Genomic DNA, 26,240 nt, shown 5'->3' on the forward strand with positions numbered 1-26,240 from the left:
CAGGACACATTCCCACATTCCTGTCTTGTGGTTCCACCAGCATTACCTGTGATTCGTAGTGGGGCAGGAACACTTTTCTTTTCGCTGTGCCCCTCCTTGGTCCCACCAGCGCCCCTCTAGTGTTCACAAAAGTGACGGCAGTGGTTGTAGCACATCTTCAGAGGTCAAGGGTCCCAGTTTTTCCCTACCACGATGACTGGTGTTGAAGGTGGGTTTGCCTCAGGCAGTCGTCACCCGCCTCTAGACTACGGCAAACGTCCTGACATCCTGGGGTTCATTATCAATGTGCTGAAGTTACATCTACCTCCTTCTCTAAGGCTCCCTTTTATCTGAGCCATTTTAGATTTGGTCCAGAGAGCCTGGGACATTTAGACTATAATCCCAACCTTTCAGCAACTCTCCTGGACCTCAGTGCTGTTGAATCTGAGGCTGCTGGGACTGATGGCCGAAGGCATCCTGCTGGTCAAGCACCAAGCGGCACATGCAGGCTCTGCAGTGGGATCTGAAGTCTCACTGGGCCCAACATCAAGGGAATCTCTCTAACCATTTCCAGATTTCAAAGTGGACTGCAAAAGACCTGCTGTGGTGGTTGCTGGGCCGCGGCATATCCTTCTCTACCTCACCCAGAGCTGACAGTGGTGACTGATGCATTGCTTCCTGATTGAGGCAGCCGCCTGGGTGCGTGGGAGATCAGAGGCCTCAGGTCTTCGGCAAAGTCACAGATCCATATCAATCTTCTGGAGCTGAGGGCCATCCACTTGACGTTAAGAGCCTTCCGTTTGTGCACCAAGTGGAGGCTGGTGCAGGTGCTCACGGAGAATAACACCACCATCTGGTACTGCAGCAAGCTTGGCGCGGTGGGTTCACGGGTCCTGTGCCTGGAGTCTCTTTCTCTCTGGAAATGTAAAATAACAGGGTGATGGATGGAGTGCTTGAGTTAATCTCAGCCACCGCCTATCGCTCGGGCAGCATCCCAATCCATTTTTTTGCCTTTTGGGATGCTCTTCAGCATGGCTTTCTTTATTGGGCAAACATACCCATACTAGTCACTTTTAAACAATTTCCTAGCTGGAGGACCTTTGTTAATGATTAATAATGGCTAAATAATTAGAGGTAATCTTGGAGCATCTTAGTTCAGAGCAAGATGATTCCTATAGTGACAGTTACCGCTCTGTCACCGTATTTATATCTAAATGTTAACAGTCACTGGTTGAGGATTGAAGACTTGAGACCAGATATCCAGTTCTCTTTGAAATCTGAAGTTTATTGTTGGGTTTAAGGTTCTATATATTTATCATGCATAGGTCATTAATATATAGACAGTTGTATTACCAATCGTACACTGTACTCAATCATTGTAATATTTTAAAGCCGTCTTCTGTGAGTACAAATATCAATGAATGTCATACATTATATTGGATTATAGTTATAAAATAGTATAGCCAAAACGTGTTTCTGTATGCTCTGGCACTTTTTCATGTCTGTAAGACGCTCTACACAAAAGTGAGAAAAAAGAAAAGCAGAAATAAGGATTTAGTGCAGTTTCACATTATTTTAGTGAAGGTGTTTTGAGAATTGATAAATTTAGATGATTAATATTTTTACCTATTCATGTTATCAACATTACATAACAGTTTGTGTTTAAGACTTGCCCATATTTACATAGGTCACCCTCTCTTTCGAGACCCCCACTTTTTTCATCCCACTTAAAGCCATGACTGTGCAACATATGGTGGACCATGTGCAAATGCAGTAAGTCTGCGACTGTGCTGAAATCGTCACAGCCACATATTTGTATAATTTCTTTGACGCTACCAATCACACACTCCATTACACTACTCACAATATCACATCACGCTTGGCACGTTAGCAGCGCTCTCAAGGCACCTCTATGTGACAACGTTTACCATTTATAAAACTGTAAATAAATAAAACTTCTTGACTTTCCTTCCTGCATGGATTTTATACCTTATTTTATACCATATGGTGAACAACTTATGAGGTTATCTTTCCTGCTCAGATCATAGGTCCACAAGGTCCTAAAACTGCCCTTTTGCCAGTATCAAAGATGAATCTGAAGTTCTCCTAAGTGCCCATCGATAAAATTAACAAAAAACATGCACAGACCCTGTGACCTAGAATGCACACTTTTGGTATACAGTGAGCAGTGTAATTGCTTAGCACACAAATTCAAGAAGTATGAGTCCCTTTCGATATTACAATTTTCGACATTTCAGTGATTTGCTGGAATACGAGTGAGTTTTTGGAAAAGCATCCTTATTTGTTACACAACGACACCATTGTGGTTAGTACACATGGCAAAAGATGTAAGTATCCATGTCCATGGCTTGCTGCCACCACATGCACAGAAGAACACCTCTTAAAACAAGCAACACCAGGACATTCATTTAAAAAAATCCTCTCACTTTGAAGTCAGAGAAAGAAAAGTAAACAGGCACCTTGGAATACAGCGTCTAACATTTGACCTCAGTCTTTGAATGCACAGCAAATTTGATGAGATAAGAACAGGATTTACAGGCCTGTTTACAGAAATGGACCTCAGAGCGAGTAAAAACACGAGCAATCATGTGAAGTGCTCATAAACAAAGAAAAACGTAGGTCCTAAGACAGTTTCTAAAATGGAACTGTGGATGGATAGTAGTAACTGGTCCATGCTCCCGGGGTAGGGCTAAACACAGGAAGAGGCATGACGCATACATGCCTTGGACAAATGTGGGGAAAGAATATGAGAGTGACGATGGAGCCAGCAAATGGGAAGCCTATGGGTGGGCTCAAGCCCACATATTGAATACAACAGTCCTTTCAAGACAGCACATGCAGTATCTAGCCAACACTTAAAAATGGGTAATACAACAGGTAGCAGGGTGAGAGAAGATGAGAAGGGAGAAAATTCAGAAAATAAATGAAACCCCTCATGTTCAATTAGCTTTTGGTCTTCCTTCTCTACAAACAGGCTCAACTTGATGAATGACAAACCGTCCACTCCTCTTTAAAAGCAATTCCTGTCCCAGTGCTTGGTAATTCTAGTCCACATAGGAAGTGTGTGTGTGTGAGTTTGACACAGACCACGTGGGACGCTTAGGCCACCGGCTTTGGCTTGATTGAAACAAGTCCGCCTGTGGCGAATTCTAATTTAAATAAACTTAGTTCTTCTGTGAACTTTATATATTGTTTAATATGAAATTGTGAAGATTTGAGGCCAGCGTATTTCAGCTACGGAAGGCTCAGGCAGCACTGTGTGCTCTTAGTCACCTATCAGCAGCACGCTTGCTGCTAATGCAGCTCTTCGGTGAGTGCGCCTCGAGGGAATCAGGGGAGAACTATAGAGGCATCACTAATGCATTTTAGTGCGGTGATGCAGACGCCACACTAAAATGGGGTTAGTCTAACCACCGATGGGTGGTACTTTGCTGGGATGGACGTGTGCCACCAGCAGCCTCCAAGTTTCTCAAAGCATGTTGACTGTAGGCTGTTTTCACAATATGCTTGTGTTTTTGTAAAATGCTCGCATGGTAGAAACCTGTTGACAGAAACTTGAAGGTTTCCATTCTTTGACCACAAACTATAAGAATGCGGGAGCAAGCACGCAATTCTGCCTTGTCTTAGGAGTGCTTGATTGGGACCCTGGGCTTTGAAAACTAAGCAACCATTTGTGAAAGACCCTCTATTTCGTGAATTATCAAGCTGCTTTTGCAAAAGTGCTTGCTGTGACTAAAAACTGTAAATTTTCCATTATCGTGCTTGTTAAACCGCAGGTGCACCCTGCCTCTGCCAGCCTTTACATGGCGGTACTACTACCAGACCTCCTGTGGAGGAGAACTGGTGGTGCTGGCGGTCCCACCGCAGCACTACCACCACGGTCATAATGTGGTGGTCAGACCGCCATTAAAGCGGTTGGACCACCGCTTTGACGGCAGTCAGACTGCCACTTTGACCCTGGCGGTCGGACCACCATAATGTTTAAAGACAAAACGATAAAAGAGAAGGCCAATGTGGCCACAGAGGGGCACCCAATAAAAGGAAGGTACACCAATATGATCTGAATAGTGTTATCAATTCCAAGTGCAGAGATCAAGTGATGGTGGTTGACGTGGTAGTTGACGATGAGGTGGAGAGGGTGTAGGATGAGTTCAAGGATGTGTTCAAAGAATATTTTGGAGCATTGAAGGAGTAACTCCACAAGTTAGTTTCGAAAGGAGATACTTTGGTGAAGCATAAAGCAAGGAGAATACCGGTGTTTTTCCAACAGGAAGTGAAGAACATTTTAAGGAAAAAGGTGTGATGGAGCTATTGGAGTCAGTTCCATAGGTATCACAAGCTATCGTGAAAAATACTATTAGAAATGGGGACTTTGGTTGGCAGTCGGTTTACCCCCTGTCCAAGCAAGGACCCTCACTCTAGTCAGGCTAAAGGAGAATCACCCTCAGTTAACCCCCGCTCACTCCCTTGGTAGCTTGGCACGAGCAGGCAGGCTTAACTTTAGAAGCAAGGTATAAAGTATTTGTACCAACACACACAGTAACTCAGTGAAAACACTACAAAATGACACAACGCAGGTTTAGAAAAATAGATACTATTTACCTGGACAAAACAAGACCAAAAAGACAAAAATCCAACATACACAAGTCAAGTTATGAATTTGAAAAGCAAAAAGAGTCTTAAATCATTTAGCAAACAGTGAGAACGTTGTTAGCGTACAAAGGTACATGGGTAGGGTCAAAATCAAGCCACATGAGCGAGTGTGCGTCTGAAAAGGCCAGTGATGCATTGATTTCTCACTCGCAAGCGAGAACATGCGCCGTTCCTCCTCCGGTTGGGTCGGCATGCTTTGTTTCTTCTCTCCTGCAAGAGAGCGATGCGTCAATCCGGATGGGCACCTCGGGTCCGGGCAGTGTTTGCGTTGATTTTCCGCACCCAGCGATGGTGCGTCGAAATCCGATCGCACGGTATGAGAAACATCGCTGCGTGGGGGCTTGCATCGTTAACAGCAGCCGCTGCGGGTGTTGCACGTTGTTTCTCTGGCCGCGTTGTGTTGATCTTCCAGCCGCGATGCAGGTGGAGCGTCGATGTTAGCTGCGAGGCCGGTGGCGCATCGTTTTTCAGCTGCGAGGCGGGTGGTGCGTCAAAAGTTTCCCTGCATGGCGGTCTTTGCGTAGATTTCTATCCTTTTCCACCAGCTGCACCTTTCAAGGGCCCAGAGACAGGTTAGGGCACCACTTGGCAGGCAGGACTCTCAGCAGAAAGCCCAAGTGCTGGCAGAGAGAAGTCTTTGATGTCCCTGAGACTTCAACAACAGGAGGCAAGCTCAGTTCAAGCCCTTGGAGATTCTTCACCAGTGGGAAGCCACACAAAAGTCAGTCTGTCCTCTCACAGGCAGAAGCAGCTGCTGCAGGCCAACCCAGCAAAGCACAGTCACAAGCAAAGGGGCAGTACTCCTCAGCTTCCAGCTCTTCTCCTTGGCAGAGGTTCCTCTTGGTTCCAGAAGTAATCTGATTTTCAGGGGTTTTGGGTGCTCTTCTTATACCCGTTTCTGCCTTTGAAGTAGGCCTAGTTCAAAGAGAAGTCTCTGTTGTTTTCAAGATCCTGCCTTGCCCAGGCCAGGACCCAGACACACACCAGGAGGTTGGAGACTGCATTGTGTGAGGGCAGGCACAGCCCTTTCAGGTGTAAGTGACCACTACTCCCTTCAGCCCAGATGGCCCATCAGGATATGCAGGCTACACCCCTGCTCCCTTTGTGTCACTGTCTATAGGAGACATGCAAAAAGCCCAACTGTCAAACTGACCCAGACAGGGAATCCACAAACAAGCAGAGTCACAGAATGGTTTAAGCAAGAAAATGCCTACTTTCTAAAGTGGCATTTTCAAACACACAATCTAAAAAACAACTTCATTAAAAGATGTATTTTTAAATTGTGAGCTCAGAGACCCTAAACTCTATATTTTTATCTCCTGCCAAAGGGAATCTGCACTTTAATCATATTTAAAGGCAGCCCCCATGTTAACCTATGAAAGAGATAGGTCTTGCAACAGTGAAAAATGAATTTGGCAGTATTTCACTGTTAGGACATGTAAAACACATAAGTACATGTCCCACCTTTAACATACAATGCACCCTGCCCATGAGGCTACCTAGGGCCTACCTTAGGGGTGCCTTACATGTATAAAAAGGGAAGGTTTAGGCCTGGCAAGTGGGTACACTTGCCAAGTCGAATTGGCAGTTTAAAACTGCACATACAGACACTGCAGTGGCAGGTCTGAGCCAAGTTTACAGGGCTACTAATGTGGGTGGCACAATCAGTGCTGCAGGCCCACTAGTAGCATTTAATTTACAGGCCCTGGGCACCTCTAGTGCACTGTAGTAGGGACTTACCAGTAAATCAAATATGCCAATCATGGAAAAACAATCAACAATACAATTTACACAGAGAGCATATGCACTTTAGCACTGGTTAGCAGTGGTAAAGTGCCCAGGGTCCTAAAGCCAACAAAAACTGGTCAGAAAAATTAGGAGGAAGGAAGCAAAAAGATTAGGGATGACCCTGCAAAAGGGAAAAAGTACAAAAGATACCTTCTCATTATGAAACATTACAGAAATGGTGCTGATGATGAAAGATGCAAGATACTTCTCGAAGTTACATCTTAAGTTTGCATACCACCAGATGCGATTACATCAGTAGTCTAAGGCATTAGCTGCATTCAGAACGATGGCGGGGGTGTTTCACTTAATTTATTTGACTCCTGTTTGGCCTTGCTAGTGCTGCCAGTGTGTTTCAGTGCATAATTGACAGTTGTGATTAGAGACCGGATCAATTTGGTGTTCTTTCAGGATGACATCTTAATGTTTGGAAAGAGTGTGGAGGAAAATAACTTAATCTTAAAACAGGATCTGCATAAGTTAAGCAAAGCAGGTTAACTTCAAGCAGGGGTAAGTGTTGATTCTTGCAGCAAGAGGTGGCAAATTTAGAGCTACGTGTGCCTAAGATACAAGATCAAAACATGACCTAGTGAAAGCCATCACAGAGGTGTCAAGGCCACGAGATATGGATGAATTGAGGTATTTTATGAGTCTTGTGGAGTATTACACCAAAATTTGCCAACAAGACGAAACTGATGAGGTCCCTGCATGGGCTATGGAGTACTTTAGAGCATATAGAGTGGGCATAAATGTAACCCAAAGGGCTAACCATAAGGCTTTACTGATGGTCCTTTTACCAGCGATCACAATGAATGCTTCAGCAGGATTAGCATCCAGGTTCCAAGATTATAAATTCAAATTGAATTATGTTCCTGGCTGGATCTGATAGTTGCTGATGCCAATGGAAGAAGGAAAAGATGACAATAGAAAATTGATTGCTAGTGTGAAGGACATAGTAGAAGAGTGTAGGTTCAATAAGAGGAGAAGTGGATACATGTACTCATGGAGGATGAGTTGTTGAACTAGGTTAAGAGAATGTTGATGTAGACGGGTGTGAGAGAGGACTGTGTGAAAGTGGAAGTGAGACCATATTGGAAAGTGTTGAACTCCCCACTGGGGAAAACAGAATGTTGATGAGAGGAGAAAAGGAATGGTTTCTTACCTGCAACTCCAGTTCTCTCGTAGGGGTATTTCCATGATAGTCATAAGCACTGAATAGTTCCGCACGCCTGCGGGGACCCCGGAGCACTGTTCTGTAGTGTATTCTTAAGTGTAGATGTTTGCCTTTCTTGAAAAAAGGCCTGTTAAGTCACTTAAGAATATCAATGTGCAGCCTAGGTGAAAGGCTACAAAGGCCAAATTGTTCATTCTTTTGGTTGGTAAGAAAAGGAAGCTGTAGTACAGATATACCTTTAAAAACATATTTATTCTAGAAATGTAGTAAAAAAACATTCTCCAACTTTATTTACAACTTCAAATGAGGATGAAACAATGCAGGGCAGTGTAGCCCATAGGCTGCCATTATACAGAATGTAAATAGAGCTGTGCCTTTAAGAAAGGAAAGTCTTCCTGTATCCCATCATGCACAGCAACAGGCAGTTGCCTCAGTTCTTTTTGTAGGCTTTTAATATGACATGACGAAACCTGAATATCCCTTTAATTAACAATATTGTTATAAGTATTGTAGATATCCTTAAGTAAACTCCACCGGGGAGGAGGGAGGGTTGCTTATGACTATCATGGAAATACCCCTACGAGAGAACTGGAGTTACAGGTAAGAAACCATTCCTTCTCTCGTAGGGGATTTCCATGTATAGTCATAAGCACTGAATAGATTAGCAAGCCCATCCCAATAACCGCGGTGGAGTAGACAGAACAATACCGAAACAATAAATTACACAAATAGATTCTTAAGAGAGGCCTGTCCAACCTGAGCATCTGTCCTAGCATCTGAATCAAGGCAGTAATGCTTAGTAAAGGTGTGGACAGATTTCCAGGTAGCCGCTTTGCATATTTCTTCCAAAGGAATGTTTCTCATCAAAGCAACAGTTGCTGCCTTCCCCCTAGTAGAATGGGCTTTTGGTCTGCCATCGAGGGATTTATTTGCTAACTGATAACAGAATACGATACAAGAAACAATCCATCTGGATAAGGATTGTTTGGAGGTGGCTAAACCTGTTCTAACTGGGCCATAGTTAATAAACAGCTGCTGTGATTTGCACAAAGACTTTGTTCTATTCAAGTAAATTCTTTTAACATCGAGAGAATGTAGGGTTCTCTCAGCAGGAGTAGACGGATTTTGGAAGAAAGTCGGTAATGAGATGGTCTGGTTCACGTGAAAGTCTGAAATGACTTTAGGTAGAAATTTTGGATGTGTTCTCATTACTACTTTTGAGGAATGAAAAACCGTATAAGGTTCTTGAGCGCAAAGGGCCTGGATCTCACTGACCCTGCGAGCTGAAGTGACTGCAACCAGAAAAGCAGTTTTCCATGTAAGATGATGGAGTGATGCTTTGTGTATTGGTTCAAACGGATGCAGCATTAGACGCGAGAGGACAATATTCAGCTCCCATGGAGGAGATGGACGTCTAATGGGAGGAAAGACCTTTTTCAAACCTTCTAGGAACTCTTTTATGATTGGAATTTTAAAGAAAGAGGATTGGGAAGGGCTCTATCTATATGCCGTTAGAGCTGCCAGGTGTACTTTTATTGATGACAACTGTAAGCCAGACTTCGCCAGGTTTAACCAATATGGAAGAATAGCTTCTTCTCCGCATGTTATTGGGTCAACATTCTTGTCCAACCACCACATGCAGAACCTTTTCCATTTGAAGGCATAAGCTGTTCTTGTGGAAGGGCGCTTTGCCTCCCTTAGAATCTCCATGCAGTCCTGAGGTAGATTCAGGTGACCATATTGTACTAACTCAGGAGCCATGCTGCCAAATTCAACAATGGGAGGTTGGGATGTGTCATCTGGCCTCGAAACTTCGTGAGAAGGTCGGGGCGGTAAGGTAATTTGATGTGTGGTTTGAGTGACCGGTGAAGGAGGTCTGGAAACCCCCACTGGCGTGGCCATTCTGGGGCGATGAGAATCATCTTGGTGGGACAGCTTGAGGAGGACTGTCGGTATCAGGGGAAGCGGTGGAAAGGCATAAAGAAATGCTCCTGACCAGTTTATCCACAGGGCATTCCCCAATGTTCCTGGATGGTAGTACCTGGAGGCGAAGCTTTGGCATTTTTTGTTTTCTGGGGTTGCGAATAGGTCTATAGAAGGGGTACCCCAAATGGAAAAAATGGAGCGGAAGACGTCGTCGTGCAAAACCCACTCGTGGTTTTCGTCCATTGCTCGGCTGAGGGCATCCGCTTGGACATTCTGTATGCCCGGAAGGTGAGTTGCCACTAGCGATAGGTTCCTGGCTAGAAGCCAGTGCCAAATTGTTTGGGCCTTTGTCGACAGAGTCCTAGATCTGGTACCCCCTTGTTTGTTTAAGTAATACATGGTGGCCATGTTGTCCGTCTGGAGAAGCAGAGTTTTCGCCCTCGGTGCGGGGAGGAAGGCCTTGAGTGCAAGATGGACTGCGCAAAGTTCTAAAATATTGATGTGATACAGTTGCTCTCTCTGCGACCACGTGCCTTGTATTTGGAGGTGATCCATATGCGCTCCCCATCCGAACAGCAATGCATCCGTGACTATGGTTTGGGTTAGAGGCTGTTGTTGGAATGGAATCCCCTTCAGAAGATTGTTCGGAGAACACCACCACTTGAGAGATTGTATGGCATGGGGAGAAAGGAGGATGCTGTTCTCCCACTCGTCCACTAGTTGATACCATTGATTCTCTAGACATTCCTGTAAGGGTCTCATATGGAGGCCAGCATTGGGAATGAGGTAGATGCAAGAAGCCATCGAGCCCAGGAGAGAGGATATCGTTCTTGCAGTGGTCTGAGGCATTTTCTCGAGCTTCTGGCACTTTTGGAGGATTGATAACTGTCGTTCCTCTGAGGGAAACACCTTTCCTTGAGTGGTGTCTATGATGGCGCCTAGGTAATGCAACCTCTGAACAGGTGTTGCTGTGGATTTGGAGAGGTTGACCTGAAGGCCCAGTCTCTGGAGTAGCTGGTGAGTCCAACTGAAATGCTGTTGAGCCTCTAGGTATGTGGATGCTTTTATGAGCCAATCGTCTAGATAGGGGTAGACGAATATACAATGTTTCCTTAAATGGGCTGCCACCACCGCCATGCATTTGGAAAACGTCCTCGGGGCTGATTTGAGGCCGAAAGGTAGCACCGTGAATTGGTAATGACTTTTTCCGACGAGGAATCTCAAAAACTTCCGATGCTTTTTGATCACAGGAAAGTGAAAGTAAGCGTCGCGGAGATCTATTGCACAGAGCCAATCGCCTTGACGAAGTTGGGGATAGATTTGGTGTAAGGATAGCATCCTGAATTTCTCTCTGCGAACCCATTTGTTGGTTACCCTTAGATCTAGAATGGGACGGAACTCGTGTTTGTCTCTCTTTGGTACCAGAAAGTACCTCAAATAGATTCCCTTTCCCTGCTGGTTGATAGGGACAGGTTCTATCGCCTTCTTTTGTGATAGGTTTGTTACTTCCGCTTTGAGAGCGTTGAGATGGTGATTCACCGGTTTGGGTGGAATAGAAGGCGGGGGGCTTATGAACCTGATACAGTAGCCATTCCGCACAATATTCAACACCCAGGCGTCTGACGCTATGCGTTGCCACTCTTCCAGATGACTTGAGATACTTCCCCCTACCGGAGTGGGTAACGGAGGAGGGGGAAGCGAGGATTCAGGGCTTAGACGCTGATGCCTGACGAGCTGTTTGGGCAGTTTGTGGCGTAGAGCGACCCATTGTTTGCTTTCGCTGGGTCGAAAAGGTTCTCTGATGTTGTTGTTGTTGCTGGGATCTTGAAGGCATCCACTGTGCTGTTTGAAATCTTTGAGTAAAGAGTCTACGGTGGAAGGGACGGAATGTTTTCCGTTGCTCTCTTGGTCTCTCGATGCCCACCGCTTTTAGCGTGTCCAGTTCCATTTTCATCCTCGACATTTCGTCGTCAGCATGAGAACCAAACAAAGTGGAAACTGAAAAGGGCAAATTTTGTATCCTCTGTTGCGCCTCTGGCTTAAGTGAAGTAAGGCGTAGCCAGGCATGTCTTCTCAAAGAAATTCCATGAGAATAATTATGTGCGGATAACACAGAGGAGTCTGCAGCCGTGCTTATCACTTGATTGGAGACCATGGCACCTTCACTTACGATCTCCAAAAAATCCTCCTTTTTCTCCTTAGGGAGGTGTTCTGCAAATTTTAGCACAGAGTCCCAAAGGGCACGATCATACCTGCCTAACAGGGCAGTAGCACTAGCCGCTTTCATAGTGATGGCTGAGGTGGAGCAAACTTTGGGGCCTGCGGCATCAATTTTTCTACTCTCCTTGTCCGGTGGCGAAGAAGAAGACGGAGACGTAGAATGTAATTTCTTAGCAGCCACGATTACCACCGAATCGGGTACTGGATCCGCCCTCAGAAACAAAGGGTCCTGCTCCGGAGGACCATATTTCTTTATAAGCCTGGAAGGAGCAGTTTTAGCTGTGGACGGTGTTAAAAATATGTCCATTGCCGGTTCAAGTAGTCCTGGGACCAGCGGTAGTAATGGTCTAGAAGAACGCTGGTGTAGTGTCTCAAAAATGACAGAGGTTGTTGGAGCGGGTACTGCCAGAGGGATGTTCAACTTGGTGGCACTGCGAATTAGGACCTCTTGAAAGGTGTTTACATCGTCTATGGGTGAAACTCTCGGAGACGGGGAGTCAGATAAAGTTGGAGAGTAATCCGTGGTGGATGAGGAGGAATGTCTATGGTGGGAACGAGAAGACCTGCGAACTGAGTCATGCCGATGATTATGTCGAGATGAAGAAGAGCGTCTCGAAGAACGTCGAGAATGCCTTGTGGATTCAGCAGTAGTCACTGGGGCGGACTCTGAAAGAGGTACCGGCGGAAGAGCTGTAGTTGCCAGAGGTGTCTGTGGTAGAGGCGATGGTTGAGGAGAAGGCTGAGGCGAAGGTGGTAATAAAATAAGAGACGCCGAGGATTCTGAGGTGGTATAGACCCTCCTTGGTCTCTTTGAGTGCCTCCTCGATGCTGACACGCTTCTCTACGTCGAAGTACGACGCCGACGAGTACCTCTCGGCGTTGACTCCTCTCGCCGTTTAGAGCTCCTCGACGGCGATCTCCCTCGACGGGATGACGGCGATCGTCTTCGATGACGAGTACTGTCTACCGACGTCGATCTTCCCCTTCGCATCGACGGTGACCTGTACCTGGAACTTCTTGACGGCGACTGTCTACGCCATCTCGACGGCGATAAGGCTGTCGACGTCGAGCGATGTCTCTTCCTCGACGACTAGCTGGTTCTCGATGGCGAGCATGTCGGCGCCATTCCTGGTCTCAACGTCGATGCTCTCAATGTCGTCGGGGACCTGTGACGCTTGTGAGCAGATCTGGTAGCTGCTCCAGAGGACACAGTAAGAGCCCTGGTACAAGACTGACCTTCTCCTCGCTCTGTGGCAGATAGTCCTCTTCGTCTGCTGTCCTTTTTTTCCTGAAGGCGGATTTTCTCCCTGTCACGAAGGGTTCTCCTGGAGAAGGTTTTACAAATGTCACAGGCATCAGGTTTATGACTTGACGGTAGGCAAATAATACAGACTTGATATGGGTCTGTTTTGGCCTTTTTCCTGCCACAGCTAGGGCACTTATCAAAAAGAGAAGGCATTCTGGTGGCAAAAAAAAAAGTTTCTGTCAGAATTTGACAGAAAAAGCTAGGAAATGTTCACTGTAGATGAAAAACGTCGAGTGAAATTGAAATCCAAAGGATTTTAGTTGAGTTTTAGTAAAAAAAAGCTATGAAAGGTGGAGCTCAATGCTTCAGGGTCCTGTCAGAAGGAGCCGGAAAAAAGAACTGAGACAACTGCCTGTTGCTGTGCATGATGGGATACAGGAAGACTTTCCTTTCTTTAAGGCACAGCTCTATTTACATTCTGTATGATGGCAGCCTATGGGCTACACTGCCCTGCATTGTTTCATCCTCATTTGAAGTTGTAAATAAAGTTGGAGAATATGTTTTTTACTACATTTCTAGAATAAATATGTTTTTAAAGGTATATCTGTACTACAGCTTCCTTTTCTTACCAACCAAAAGAATGAACAATTTGGCCTTTGTAGCCTTTCACCTAGGCTGCACATTGATATTCTTAAGTGACTTAACATGCCTTTTTTCAAGAAAGGCAAACATCTACACTTAAGAATACACTACAGAACAGTGCTCCGGGGTCCCCGCAGGCGTGCGAAACTATTCAGTGCTTATGACTATATATGGAAATCCCCTACGAGAGAATGACATTAAGAAAGAGATTATGTGAATTAGTGCAAGAGGGACAACATTTGATGGCAAAGTGAGTAGAATAATTTTCTGTGACACTAAGTGTATGAGAAAGCTGTGTAATAGGTACCAATGTGTGAAGTTTGCAAGGAAAGTTGTTGGTTATAGTAGAGAGAGCCAACATATTTAAGATTGTCATTGACAGTGGGCAAGGGTGTGTTCTGATTTTATTGAACAATTGAGTGGGATGGTGCACAATTTGAGGTTAGCGATGGTTATGGTGGATGTACATGAAACACACAAAAGGTGATTTGATGAATGCTTGCAATGCGTCTAACCACTGGCAATCACTCGGGGTAGCATCCTAATCAATCGTTTTTTGCCCACCATGCCACCTCAGTTTGGACCCTGCATTATGCAAATCAGTGTTGACCTTGCTCCTCATGTGACCAGTCCAGCCCGAAATGCCAGGCCAGGTCCTCCCTGAATGATAGGGTGAAGTGGCGCAAGCTCTCCTTGGCTTGATCTCTTCACCATCCAAGAGAGGGCACATTGTCAGAAATTATGCACGCAGCAGTTGTCAAGATATCTCTCACAAAGAGATGTGTCCTGCCTAGGGTGGAACTCAGGAGTACTGTAGGCCTTTCTGTTGATGCCTCTTTTGGCCCGAGTTCTAAAGAAGATCAAGACCATCGTGGCCCAAGTCATTCTAATGGCTCCGGATTGGTCCTCGGTATATGGTATCTAGAACTCCTAGTAATGAGCGTTTATCCTCAGATCGGGCTACCACTCTTAGGGGATCTGCTGTTACAGCAACAAAGCAGGGTCTTACACCAGGGCCTCCAAAATCTCCACCTTCATGCTTGGAGATTAAGAGGTGACACCTGAATCACTCTGACCTTTCCCTAGAAGTGGTTAACGTCATCTTGGCAGCCAGATGTCTCTCGACGTAATCTGTAAACAGCTGTTGTTAGGACAAATTTGTGGTTTGGTGCAGCACATGTCAGATTGATCCCCTCCAGGCAAGGTTATCCGATGTTTTTGTTATTTGTTCTTCAGGGATGGTTAAAGATACCTGTCTGCTCTTTCGCCCTTCTTACGGTTGCTGGACCAGCCCTCATTATGTAAATCACTTGTTGTGATGTGTTTTTTAAAGCACCGCTGCATTTGTTTCCTCCTTTTCCCTTTGTTGTGCCGCAGTGGGACCTTAACCCGGCCCTCGCATATTTTATGTGCACTCCCTCAGATGTCCTTTGCAGCTTCTCACCCTCAAAATGGTGTTCCTCATTGCCATAATGTCAGTACAGTAGGTGAGTGAGCTCCAAGCTCTTTGTGTCAACACAGTGTACACCACCTTCTTCCCAGGCAAACTGGTTCTGCGAACTAGGGCATTCTTCCAAAAGTAGTGACTTTGTTCCATATCAGTCAAACCATCATCTTGCTGGTGTTCTATGCTGTGCCTCAGCCTCTAATGAGGAGGCGAGTCTCCATCACTTAGACCCCAAAAAAGCACTGAGTTTTTACATCAGTTGTACAGAGAACACTGAATGGATGATCAGTTCTTTATGGAGTTCACAGGAGGAACACACACACATTGATGCTGCAAGGGCAACTGAAAATAAATGAATACACATACGCAGAACCGTGGTTGGTTAGAGATTTTAATTAATTTGTGACTCCAAAAACAAAAATGAGCATCCTCCATTGGATATGAGCACAAAATGGGTAGAACTCCCACTGTCTGCCGCATGCATTATAAACATCTTTCCTTTTTCAGTGCCTGTGTCTATACAGTGAGAAAGGTAAAATAAAAGCTTGTTTGTTTATTAACCGGAGTGCAACGTTTAACGTGCTGAAAACTTAATGGATGCCAGCTGCTGCTCCCTAAGCCATCACCAAGGCAATAAAGGTCTTAATTAAACAGGTATTAGCAACGTTTGCAACTTCATTTGGCAAAAACAATAACAGTGTAAGAGAAAGAAAACCAAGCAGGGCTGATAGAAGCATACAAGCACAGGAACAAGTTACTTACCTTAGGTAATACGTTTTCCGGTGGCTACAGTATCTACCTGGGGATTCCTCACCTTTTGAATACGTCCAATGCGCAACACTTGACGGAAATCTTTTCTTTCTAGCTCTCCACGTCGATGAGGACGTCACAATGGAACGGCTCTGCATGCGACTCTGTCTGACGTCATCGGAACCATAAGAAGTCCTCGCCGGCATTCTGACATCAGTTTCACCCACTTTTTTTTTTTACTGTGCTTTCGAGGCAAACGTGGGACCTCACCATCACAAGTACAACATGTGCAACTCAACACAATAAATTATATATATATATATATATATATATATATATATATATATATATACACATATACACACATACATCTATATATAAATATACATTCTGTACTTACAACTTGCCAGACATACATATTTACAATATACACAAATCATATCTTTCTTAGCATAAGCAGACAGGCAACAGGGAGGTGGGTAGGACCATAAGGAATCCACAGGTAGATGGTGTATCTACCAAAAAAAGCAGTACCGGAGGTAAGTAACTTGTTCTGCTGATGGATACATCCACCTGTGGAGTCCTCACCTTTTGAATAGAATCTTAAAGCAGTCCTGCACTTGGAGGTGGGAGCCTGTCTGGCTATACCAAGAATCCTGCAGCACTGAACGGGCACAATGACCGTCCTTCCTCACTTCTGAGTCCAAGCAGTGTGGAGGGAAGCCCAAGTAGCTGCTTTGCAAATATCCACAACAGGTACATCTCTAGCCAAAGCAGAAGGAGTAGACGTAGCTCTGGTAGAATGAGCTCTAATGCCCTCAGGAGGATCCTTCTTTGCTAGTGAATAACATATTTTAATACAAAGAATGACCCACCTTGATAGTGTTCTTTTGTGGCCGGCTTTGCCCTTCATCTTGCCCACGTAGCCAACAAAAAGCTGATCATCCGCCCTGAACTCTCTTGTCCTGCCCACGTGGAAGCTCAGTGCTCTCCTTGGAGTCAGGCGGTGCAGCCTTTCCTCCTCCTTAGAGGGGTGGGGAGGAGAGTAAAAGAATGGAAGGTGATGGACTGCCCTAGATAGAAAGGAGTCACCACCTTTGGCAGGAAAGCCGCCCTGGTTCTCAGAACCACCTTGTTAGCATGGAAAGTGGTAAACAGGGGTTGTACACTTGGAGCTTGCAGCTCACTAACACGCCTAGCTGATTGTTATGAAAAAAAACATTTGTAAACATATGGAGCCTCAAGGGGCAACTATGCAATGGTTCAAATGGCGTACCGATCAGGTACGTTAAAACTAAATTTAAATCCCACTGAGGCATTATAAACGGAGTGTGAGGAAAACTATTAGTCAAACCCTTTAGAAGTCTTGGAACAATTTGGGACTTAAATAAAGAGGGTTGTCAGGTAAACGAATAAATGCTGACAGTGCACACAGATAGCCATTCACTGTCGCAACTCCACAACCTTGTTCTGCCAAGGAGAGAGCAAATTGTAAAACCCTGAATAAACGGACCTTTAAAGGATCAATGTGGCTCTCCTCACACCATTTAACAAACTTGGCCCATCTACAGCATAGACAGTTTTGATGGAGTGTCGCTTGGCCGATAATATAACAGACACCACTTCTGGGGGGACAGAAAAATAATTCAGATTGCCCTGTTCAATCTCCAGGCATGTAGGTGCAGGCTCTGGAGGTGGGGGTGTAGAACCTGCCCCTTTAACTGCGAGAGGAGGTCTGCCCTCTGAGGGAGATGAAGTGGAGGGCACAGCGAGAAATGAAGGAGGTCTGTGTACCACACCCTTCTTGGCCAATCTGTGGCTATTAATATGACTTGGGCCCGGTCTTGGTGACTCTTCATTACAAACCGAGTAACCAAGGGTATGGGAGGAAACATGTAAAGTACCTGGTTGCTCCAGCTCAACTGAAATGCGCTCTCCCAATCCTCCTGCATCAGAAACTGGAGGCAGCAGAATGACTGGCAGTGCATGTTCTTGTGAGTGGCAAACAGTACTATCTGAATTGTTCCCCACAACTGGAAGACGTGAAGAACCACCTCCGAATTGAGACGTCACTCATGAGCGGCTGAAAAGTGCCAGATGAGACTGTCCGCACGTACATTGAGAACTCCATGGTTTGTTACTATGAAAATCTGATGGTCCTGAGCCCAGGACCAGAGTCATAGAGCCTCTCTTCAGAGAAGAAACAACCCTACCTCTCCCTGTTTGTTGACATAGCACATTGCAGCAGTGTTGTCTGTCAAGACTTGCACCGACTGACAGAGAATGGAATGGAGGAAGGCCTTGAGAGCCAGACGTATCGCCCGTAGCTCCAACAGACTGATGTGAAACATCTGTTCCACTGGAGAGCAAAGACCTTTGAGAGTCAGTAACTGACATATGACCCCCATACTCCCTACAAGGCTTAAAGCCCAGCTTCTTCGGCGGAAACATTATAGCTCGAAGAAAACGCGACCAAAAAATTCCCTCAATACAGTGTAACACCTGGAGAGGTAGAAAAAACGTTAGCATCAAAGGTGTGGAAAAAAGGGAACTGAAGTCAGCATGCCGGCGAGGACTTCTTATGACTCCGATGACGTCAGATGGAGTCGCGTGAGGAGCCATTCCATTGTGACATCCTCGTTTACGAGGAGAGCTAGAAAGAAAAGATTTCCGTTGAATGCTGGTGCATTGGAAGTATTCAAAAGGTGAGCAATCCACAGGTAGATGTATCCATCAGAATATAACATGCACTGTACAGCTGGATATAACAAGCACAGCCATGCAAATAGAGCCAGACAATAGAACGAAAGTGACTCTGAGCATCAAAGCAAACAGGCAATGGTAAGCAATGGGCAGAATGCATTCCTGAGTAAGCTTTCAGAATGTCCCCAATATGTCTTTTGACATTAAAAAGCCTTCCAAGTTATGAATTGTAAAGGTACACACTGTAGTGGCTCAAAAGGATGTTTCTGGATTGAGTCCAAGACTATTAAACTGAACCATCTTATTTACCATCGGTGAAAACCCCTTTGACATTCTGAGGACGTAAGGCTCGAAAGGTCCATATGTACGAACACATTTTCCCATAGACACAGAATGGGCAAAACTGCTTGCTACATCTGGCCCTAACTCTTTTGCTCCCTTCCTCAGCTCCCTGAAGGCTTTCATTGCAGCCAATTGAGTTTTAATGGTAGATACCGCCAAGCCCAAAGTAAAGCCATTCGGCAGAAAATCCAAAATCTTTATCTCATTACATGACACAGGGTCACAATTCAACCATGAACACCACCTCTGGAAAGCAGCACAATGTCTGGAATAGGCATGCAAAGCTGGAGGTCTTTTAGAGGCCTGAACTAGCAGGGCTAGTTTAGACAATCTCTTCCTCTGTACCCCTAACCTTTCAACCTTCAAGCTGTTAACGTTAGATGGGAAAGGACTTCCTTGCCCAAAACTGTGGAGTGTAAAGGGGATGGAACAAGAGGAAGAACCAGTGCTTAATTTGTAAAAAGAAAATAAGTTCCAAGGCGCTCATCAGGAGGCCACTGCAGCTGGCACCACTCATTGCCCCCGCCAGCGCTGCCAATGACAGTACCAACACACCTACTAACCATCACACTTGCAAGGGTGACAACTCAGACTATTCCAGGCACCCAACACTATAATGATGGCTTATGCGGCAGGTATTATTACTTTTTAATGTACATTGCATTAATAATGGACTGTCGTGCTAATTCCTAAATCTGTCAGACAGCGCCACCATGTGGCAAACTGTCATAAGAGCCGGTGTTGACAATTAAGTGCCAGTGCCGAGAACCGAAAACCACCGGCTCAAAATAAGCACTGGGAAGACCCCATTACCCATCCCTCCCCATCATACAAAGGGGAGGAAACCGTGAGGAACAGGGCCAGACGGGAACAGACATCACCACTTTCGCCTTCTCTCTCTTTATCCCGATAAGTAACCTTGATATCAGACGATATGCGGTTAAAGCATAGAGAAGCACCCTAAGCCATAGACAAGTCACACCATCCACTCCCAAAGCCCCTGGAGTCTTGAACATGGTAATTAATTTGGGGCAGCAAGTGTTCTGACCAAAAACACCAATACCACCACAAAAAGCCCCAGCGCGTCCCTGGATGCATGCATAATTTTTTGTGGTGGTATTCGTATTTTTAGAAACTTCATCCATTTAATTTCGGATCACCCAGTTTAGCAACTAGTGTGACACTACTTGTTTATGCCTTTTACCTGCTCAGTCCGGGAGCGCTTAGAAGCAGGTTATTCGCCTTATTGAGAGCTGTGTAAAACCTGGCCTTTTCTACAGTCCATCACTTTTGTCAGTTGTTTGAATTTAGAGGTTTGGACGTGGAGAGTTTACTATTTTATGTTTTTTTCTAGGTCGGGTAGGCACAATTACACAAGTGCACAATAAAACGTGTAGACACCCATTATACGACAAGCAGGGCGCATGAAAGGGGCTTAAACAAAGTGGAAAGGAAGACGAATGCGGATTGGTAGGGGCACTAAGTCAGGGAAACCAAAACACAGTATTTCATAAAGTAACCAACATTTGTGAAGATTTTCAAAACAAAGAGAGAGACACAGCGTATGTGCATTTTTGTAAAATTCCTGGTGAAATCCGAAAGAATGACAGAAATCAACAGGACCCAACTATTTCATTGCAACACAATGTGGCGCTGCACAAACGACAAGTCATTCTGTTCATTAAACTGATAGCTCACAATGAGAGGACTCATCCCATTGTACCTCGTTAGGTACTACTTGGTGGCATTCATATTATCATTCAAGGAAGGATGAACGTTTGTTTGACCTTCAGATTCAGAGCTGTGATGTACAGGTCGACAGGCATTCCCGCAGTGGCTACATTAGCTATCCCACCAGCTCCAGGTAGGCGGAGAAGCCTCCTGAAAAGTTGGAATTGTGCAGTGAATGCAGAGCACAGAACTGCCCCACAGGACGTGAGGACAGCGAGTGCCTGTGTTGAATCATTCATCCATTCTGCTTGTAAACTTGCTGTTCCCTCGAGCTGTAGACTTATGGACAGCTGCTTTTTAGGGTCAGCCTACCAGATAATGTAGCCTGTGGGGTTGCAAAATATCTATTGTGTGCTTACAGAGGGCTTAGAGCCCGCCCACTGAGTGCTGCTGGTTGGTTTTTCACTTTCATTTGCTTGATTCCCATTTGATGATTTGCCTTCCTCTTTTTCTGTTGTCTCTCTCCTGGAGCGTAGGCTCCTTACAATCCTTTTGATTGGCTGACTTGTATCCATCCACTGCTCACATTTAAAGAACTACTTTTTGCTTTTCCATTGCGCGCTCCCTAAGTGTGCATGCATCTGCTAGCTCGCTCCCTCTTGCGTAGCTTCACCCCTCAAATCGCAGCCTATGCTGCGTTGCTCCCACCTCACAGCTTGTCTGAAAAGGCAACAGGGATATTTTTACTGGGATTTGACTGAAAGCACACTTTAAAGGTTGTTTTTGTTTTATCTCCTGCATTCCACATATTGTGTGAAAGCACAAGCTTTGACTTTGGGACAAGGGCCATCTGCTGCACCCACCGAGCTGGTGTCCTGGAGACCAATGAATCTGCTCCCTGGGCGGTTGTAATGGAGCAAATGGCTGAATCGTACTCAAAGTAAATTAGGCTTTGGGAAGTCCTCCCCACACATTCTCACACTTCCTTATTATTTTTGGATTCTGTTTGGAGATTCTGGAGTGAAAAGATTTTAAGCCATCGAAAGATGTGTGTTTGCTTTTCCTCCAATATTTAGATTTTTTTCTTTTGCTTTTTTTTAACAATACTTTACAGACATTGTTCAAGTCAACAGCTCGGCGCTCGCATTATAAAGGTGATACCTATTGACTTTGCCAATGCTTGTTCATATTAGCAGTCATGTCTGCAAGGAGACTGGGAGTGTTAGGAGTCAATCCCCTTAGTTGAAAGTCCTTAACATGGTTTCTGTCTTTCCTCTCCAAAGGCAGCTCACATTTTTATAGTCAACAAAAGGTGATTTTTCCAGAATTTGTCCCAAATTCAGTTTCACTGGGGTATTTGCGTCTTCATAATTTAAGACGTGAGCATAGTGGTCCATACATACATAGCGGTTCTTCTTTTCAGGAAGGGAGACTCTTTGTCCAACCAGTAATTATTGTACAGATATTAAAATCCATCACAATCAAAAAATCAGAAATGTGGTTTTGACATTGACTCTCATAACACACGACCTAAGATCAAGCTCAGATCGCTAAAACCATTATTAAAACAAAAAAAAAACAGATCACAAATATTAGCAGTGTATTTGACAATTAAGACGTGCATGAAATACTGCACAAATCATTAATAGCAGCATTAGTTCCAAACGAAAGACTCTGTCAATTTTGGATCAGCCAGAAAGGGTTTGAAGCCATCTATGTCTTCCCTGAGTAGGTGGATAAGATCTCTGATTGCACTTACTCAGGAAAAGCACTATCTTTCCCTGGAGGGTAGGTTGACCAGATGTGTGGCCACTTATGGGCAGAGGTTCAGGGAGTGTCTATCACACAGAGATTTGTAGGGCAGGTACCTGGGCTCACCCTTCTACTTTGGCAAATTCTTATAGAATCTGTTGTGATTTCAACAGCCCTTTTTGGAGTAAAAGTATTTTCAGCAGTAGGGAATGTTTAACTGTTGCAACTTTAATTTGGTTAAATAAATAAATCTAAGCTTTCAATCCAAGTCTTTGGTGTTTTATATCCCTGTGGGATGTTGGGTTACTGGTGGGGGTGAAACCCTACTCAAGCAGCAACCACAATTCCTGTCAAGGTGACGCTGCAAGCAAACGCCAAATTAATCTGTGTTTAACCCTCAGGTAGGTTGGTATAAAAGCAGCCAGGCTTAACATAGAGGCAATGTGTAAAGTATTTATGCAGCTCTTCAAACAGTAATAAAGTGAAAACACAACACAAGAAAAATCCCACACCAATTAAAAAAAAATAGAGTAAAACTGAATAAATTATATGAGATTAAAATAACAATCAGTAGAACTGTAGATATGCAATTTTAGTGGCTTAAGGTAAGTAAAGCTCCTAAAAGCACAAAGTGCCACTCGCAGTTATCTGCGAGACTAGGTGAAAGTCACAAGTTCAAGCCAACCACAATGGAGCACTGTCCACATACAGGGTCTAGGTTAGTCCTGTTGAAAGATTTAGTCAAAAGCTCAGCACAAAGTGTTACGGTCATGGTGGAGGGGGCCGCGATTACTAGGGAGAGCGTCACGGATAGTCGTCAATGTAGTACAAAGTGCAGGCCAGGCGTCATGGACGTAGTGCAAAGAGACTGTTGGCTGTTGTGGACGGTTGTTGCTGGAGCTTCGTGTTGTCGGTCTCCACGAGCTGTCAATGCTGTAGCACGAAGTGTAGCTCTTGCACTGCCAGGGCTTGTTGGCGGTCACTGTGGTGCAAAGAGTCAGGCTCACGGAACTGCGCATTGACAGTCGGCGTGGGTGGCAAGATCTTGGTGTGGACTGATGTGTTCGCAGTAGCAAAGAGCCCAAAACTTCAGGAATTCTCCTTTTCTTGGGAAGAGAGCTCAACTGATGCCATACCAAGAGTCCAGGACCTGAAGGTCACGTTTTGGGGTCAGGAACTCGCTCCAGCACAGGCCAGCAGAGTTCCGATAGGTCCAGTTCCAAGTCCAGGCATCGGGTCAGCTTGGCAGTTGCAGGGAGCCTCTGGAGATTGTTATGTCCGTGTAGCTCAGAGCAGGAGGTCAGTCAGCTGGCCCTTCTAGCCACTTCAGTCTGGAATGAAATGTGCAAGTCCAGTCTTCCTTTTCAGAAAGCAGGGCAGCAAAGTAATAGGGTAGCACAGTGGCAGTCCTCCTTGCAGCAAAGCAGCACAGCAGTCCTCCTGTAGAATCCTCAGGTCCAGGAACAGCGAGTCTGAGAATCTTATTTTTGTACCGGGTGCCTTCTTTGAAGTAGGAAACATTTCTAGGGAATTCCCTTTGAAGTCCTTGAAGTTTGCTGCATCCTCTGCCCTGGCTTCAAGCTGACTGCATGAACGATGCAGTGTTGACAAGTCATTTGGGTGAAGGCACGGCACAGCCTATTCCGTTGCAAGTGAGGCTGTGCCCAGCTCCACTCTCCCATCCTGACAGTTGATGGCCCATTCAGGCACATTTAATCCCCCTATTGTGTCACTGTGTGGGAGGAATAACCTCCAAATAAAGTTCAGATTTCTAGTACACCCATTTATGTGACCCAGGAAAAGGCTGAAGGCATCATATAGTGAGGGCAGGAAAATGTCAACTTTCTAAAAGTGGCATTTCTAAAATTGTAACTTAAAGTTCACATTTACCATTAAAGAGGATTTTTTATTGTGATTTCACATTACATTTTTATCTGTTCCCAATCAAACCTTAATACTTCTCAAATGTAATAAAGCAACCCAATGTTATGCTATGGAGAGGTAGTCGTCAAGTCATCACAGGAGTTAAAAACAAAGTAAGGAGTTTTTCCACTACCAGGACATGTATAACTTACAAATACATATCCAGCCATTTAATTGTAATGCACCCTGCCCTATGGGCTACCTAGGGACTACCTTAGGGGTGGCTTATATGCAATGAAAGGGGAGTTTAAAGCTTGGCAAGGGGGCTATATTGTGAAGTTGAAATGGCAATTTAAAACTGCATTCAGGCTGCAATGGCAGATCAGGAACATGTTTTGAGGGCCTACTTAAGTAGGTGGCACGATAAGTGCTGCAGTCCCGCTAGTAGCATTTAAAATACAGGTCCTGGGTATATGGGATGGCACTCTACAAGGGACTTATGAGTAAATTAAATCAGGTGTAAACCGATTTGACTATGTTTTTATTGAGTGAGTACAAGCGCTTTAGCAATGGTTAGCAGTGGTAAAGTGCACAGAGTCCTAAGGCCAACAAAAACAAATTCAGCAACAATATGAGCTGTGAAGGCAAAATGTTTGTGGGTGACCCTGCAGAGGGGGCCAAGTTCAATAATGCCAAACTAAAAAGTTTGGGGGGCTGCAGAGAGGGCTAAATCCAACAATTCCAAACAGTTCGGAGCTTGGGTGTTTCTCAAAGACAAGGACTAAAGCGAGGATGGAAAGCTGAGGTAATAACTAAAATTGCTTACAAGTAGTTCCATTATTCTGTGTCCTTCCTCACTTCATTGAAGCCCACTGACCCTCCTGGTGGAGATTTTGATTTGAAGTAGCTTTACTATGACAGGGCTATCAGAAGGGAGGTGGATACTGAGGTGTTTGCTTCTCCTCTGCATCAGAAAGAGTAGTAGGATGGTGACATAAGTCTGCATGAGGAGACAAGCTCCTTAAAACTAAGGACTGAGACAAGTAAGGTCCTGGAGTAATGGAGTTAATATAAAGACTTTTAGGCATTACCCATGGTTTCAGGTTGGTTTTTGCTGCTGATTATGGCAGGCAAAAGAAGAGAAAAGGACACGCAAGATCTTTGCTAGGGTGTTTGTGCGGCGTTCACCTGCACCACACTGCCTTTCACATACTATTTTCACACAGCTTGAACTTTATAAAGGCGAGTGCAAACACCGATAATGACAGATTTCACAAATAGTGTGTCCCTTGGAATAAGGCTGATTGCCAACTTGGGCCAGAGTTGGCCACTTGGTATATTTTTTGTTCTCACATAATAAAACTCCTGGGTTAGGGTTCTCCAGATTGGTATTATGCTCCCCCTCTCTCAGAGTTCATCAGGTTGGAATAGGAGATGAAAGGTCATGCTTTCATCTCCGAAGCTGCAAAACTTGGAATATTGTGTGTTTTTTGGGGGTAACTCATGTTTGCGCCCAAATCTTGATTATAAGCTCAACCAAAATGGTGGTCGTAGAGATTTACACAAGTACTCATGGGAACAAAAGGCAGTTCTTAAGTGTCCCATCTTTTCAATCCTGACTACCCAGGACTTTGACCCTATCCAAGCCCTACCTCTCACTTGCAGACCACTCCAGGCCCCTTCAGAGAGGACAGACCACTCTAACCACTAGCGCTTTGCTTTCTCTTCCCCACCTCTGGCGCTTTAGGACTTACCCAGTTTTTTGCTACGGGTTCATCTTTCGTCCAGGTCTTCAGATTGTTCAAGGCGACGTTGATCTCAGTGGTCACAAAGCTGGTCTCAGAGATAATCACCTCAAATTCTGGCTGAAGAGGACAGTGGAATGAAGCAGAAAAATAATGGTTAGTGGTGTGATGTGGGACCTTTTCTAGGAGTGGGGGTAGGGTGGGGATGTGGTCAGTGATTACAGGAGAGAGCTGTGTGTGAATGCTCTCATTTACCACTGTTACTTGGGACCACAATACTATGGCATTCCAGTTGGATGTCCAGGTTTCTTTTTTGTTCCG

The 26,240-nt window shown here is 44.9% G+C and overlaps 1 protein-coding gene across 1 annotated transcript in view; it reads right to left on the minus strand.

Annotated features, from left to right (window-relative positions):
• The window catches only part of LOC138293660 (aldehyde dehydrogenase family 3 member B1-like), a 106,528-nt gene that overhangs the window by 53,793 nt on the left and 26,495 nt on the right, over positions 1-26,240 (minus strand). Inside the window, exon 3 of the mRNA XM_069232956.1 lies at positions 25,929-26,039. Within this exon, the coding sequence (XP_069089057.1) occupies positions 25,929-26,039 (111 nt within the window). The remainder of the gene's footprint in view (positions 1-25,928; positions 26,040-26,240) is intronic.

The sequence above is a fragment of the Pleurodeles waltl genome, chromosome 4_2, assembly GCF_031143425.1.
Source record: "Pleurodeles waltl isolate 20211129_DDA chromosome 4_2, aPleWal1.hap1.20221129, whole genome shotgun sequence".
NCBI classification, from domain to species: Eukaryota; Metazoa; Chordata; class Amphibia; order Caudata; family Salamandridae; genus Pleurodeles; species Pleurodeles waltl.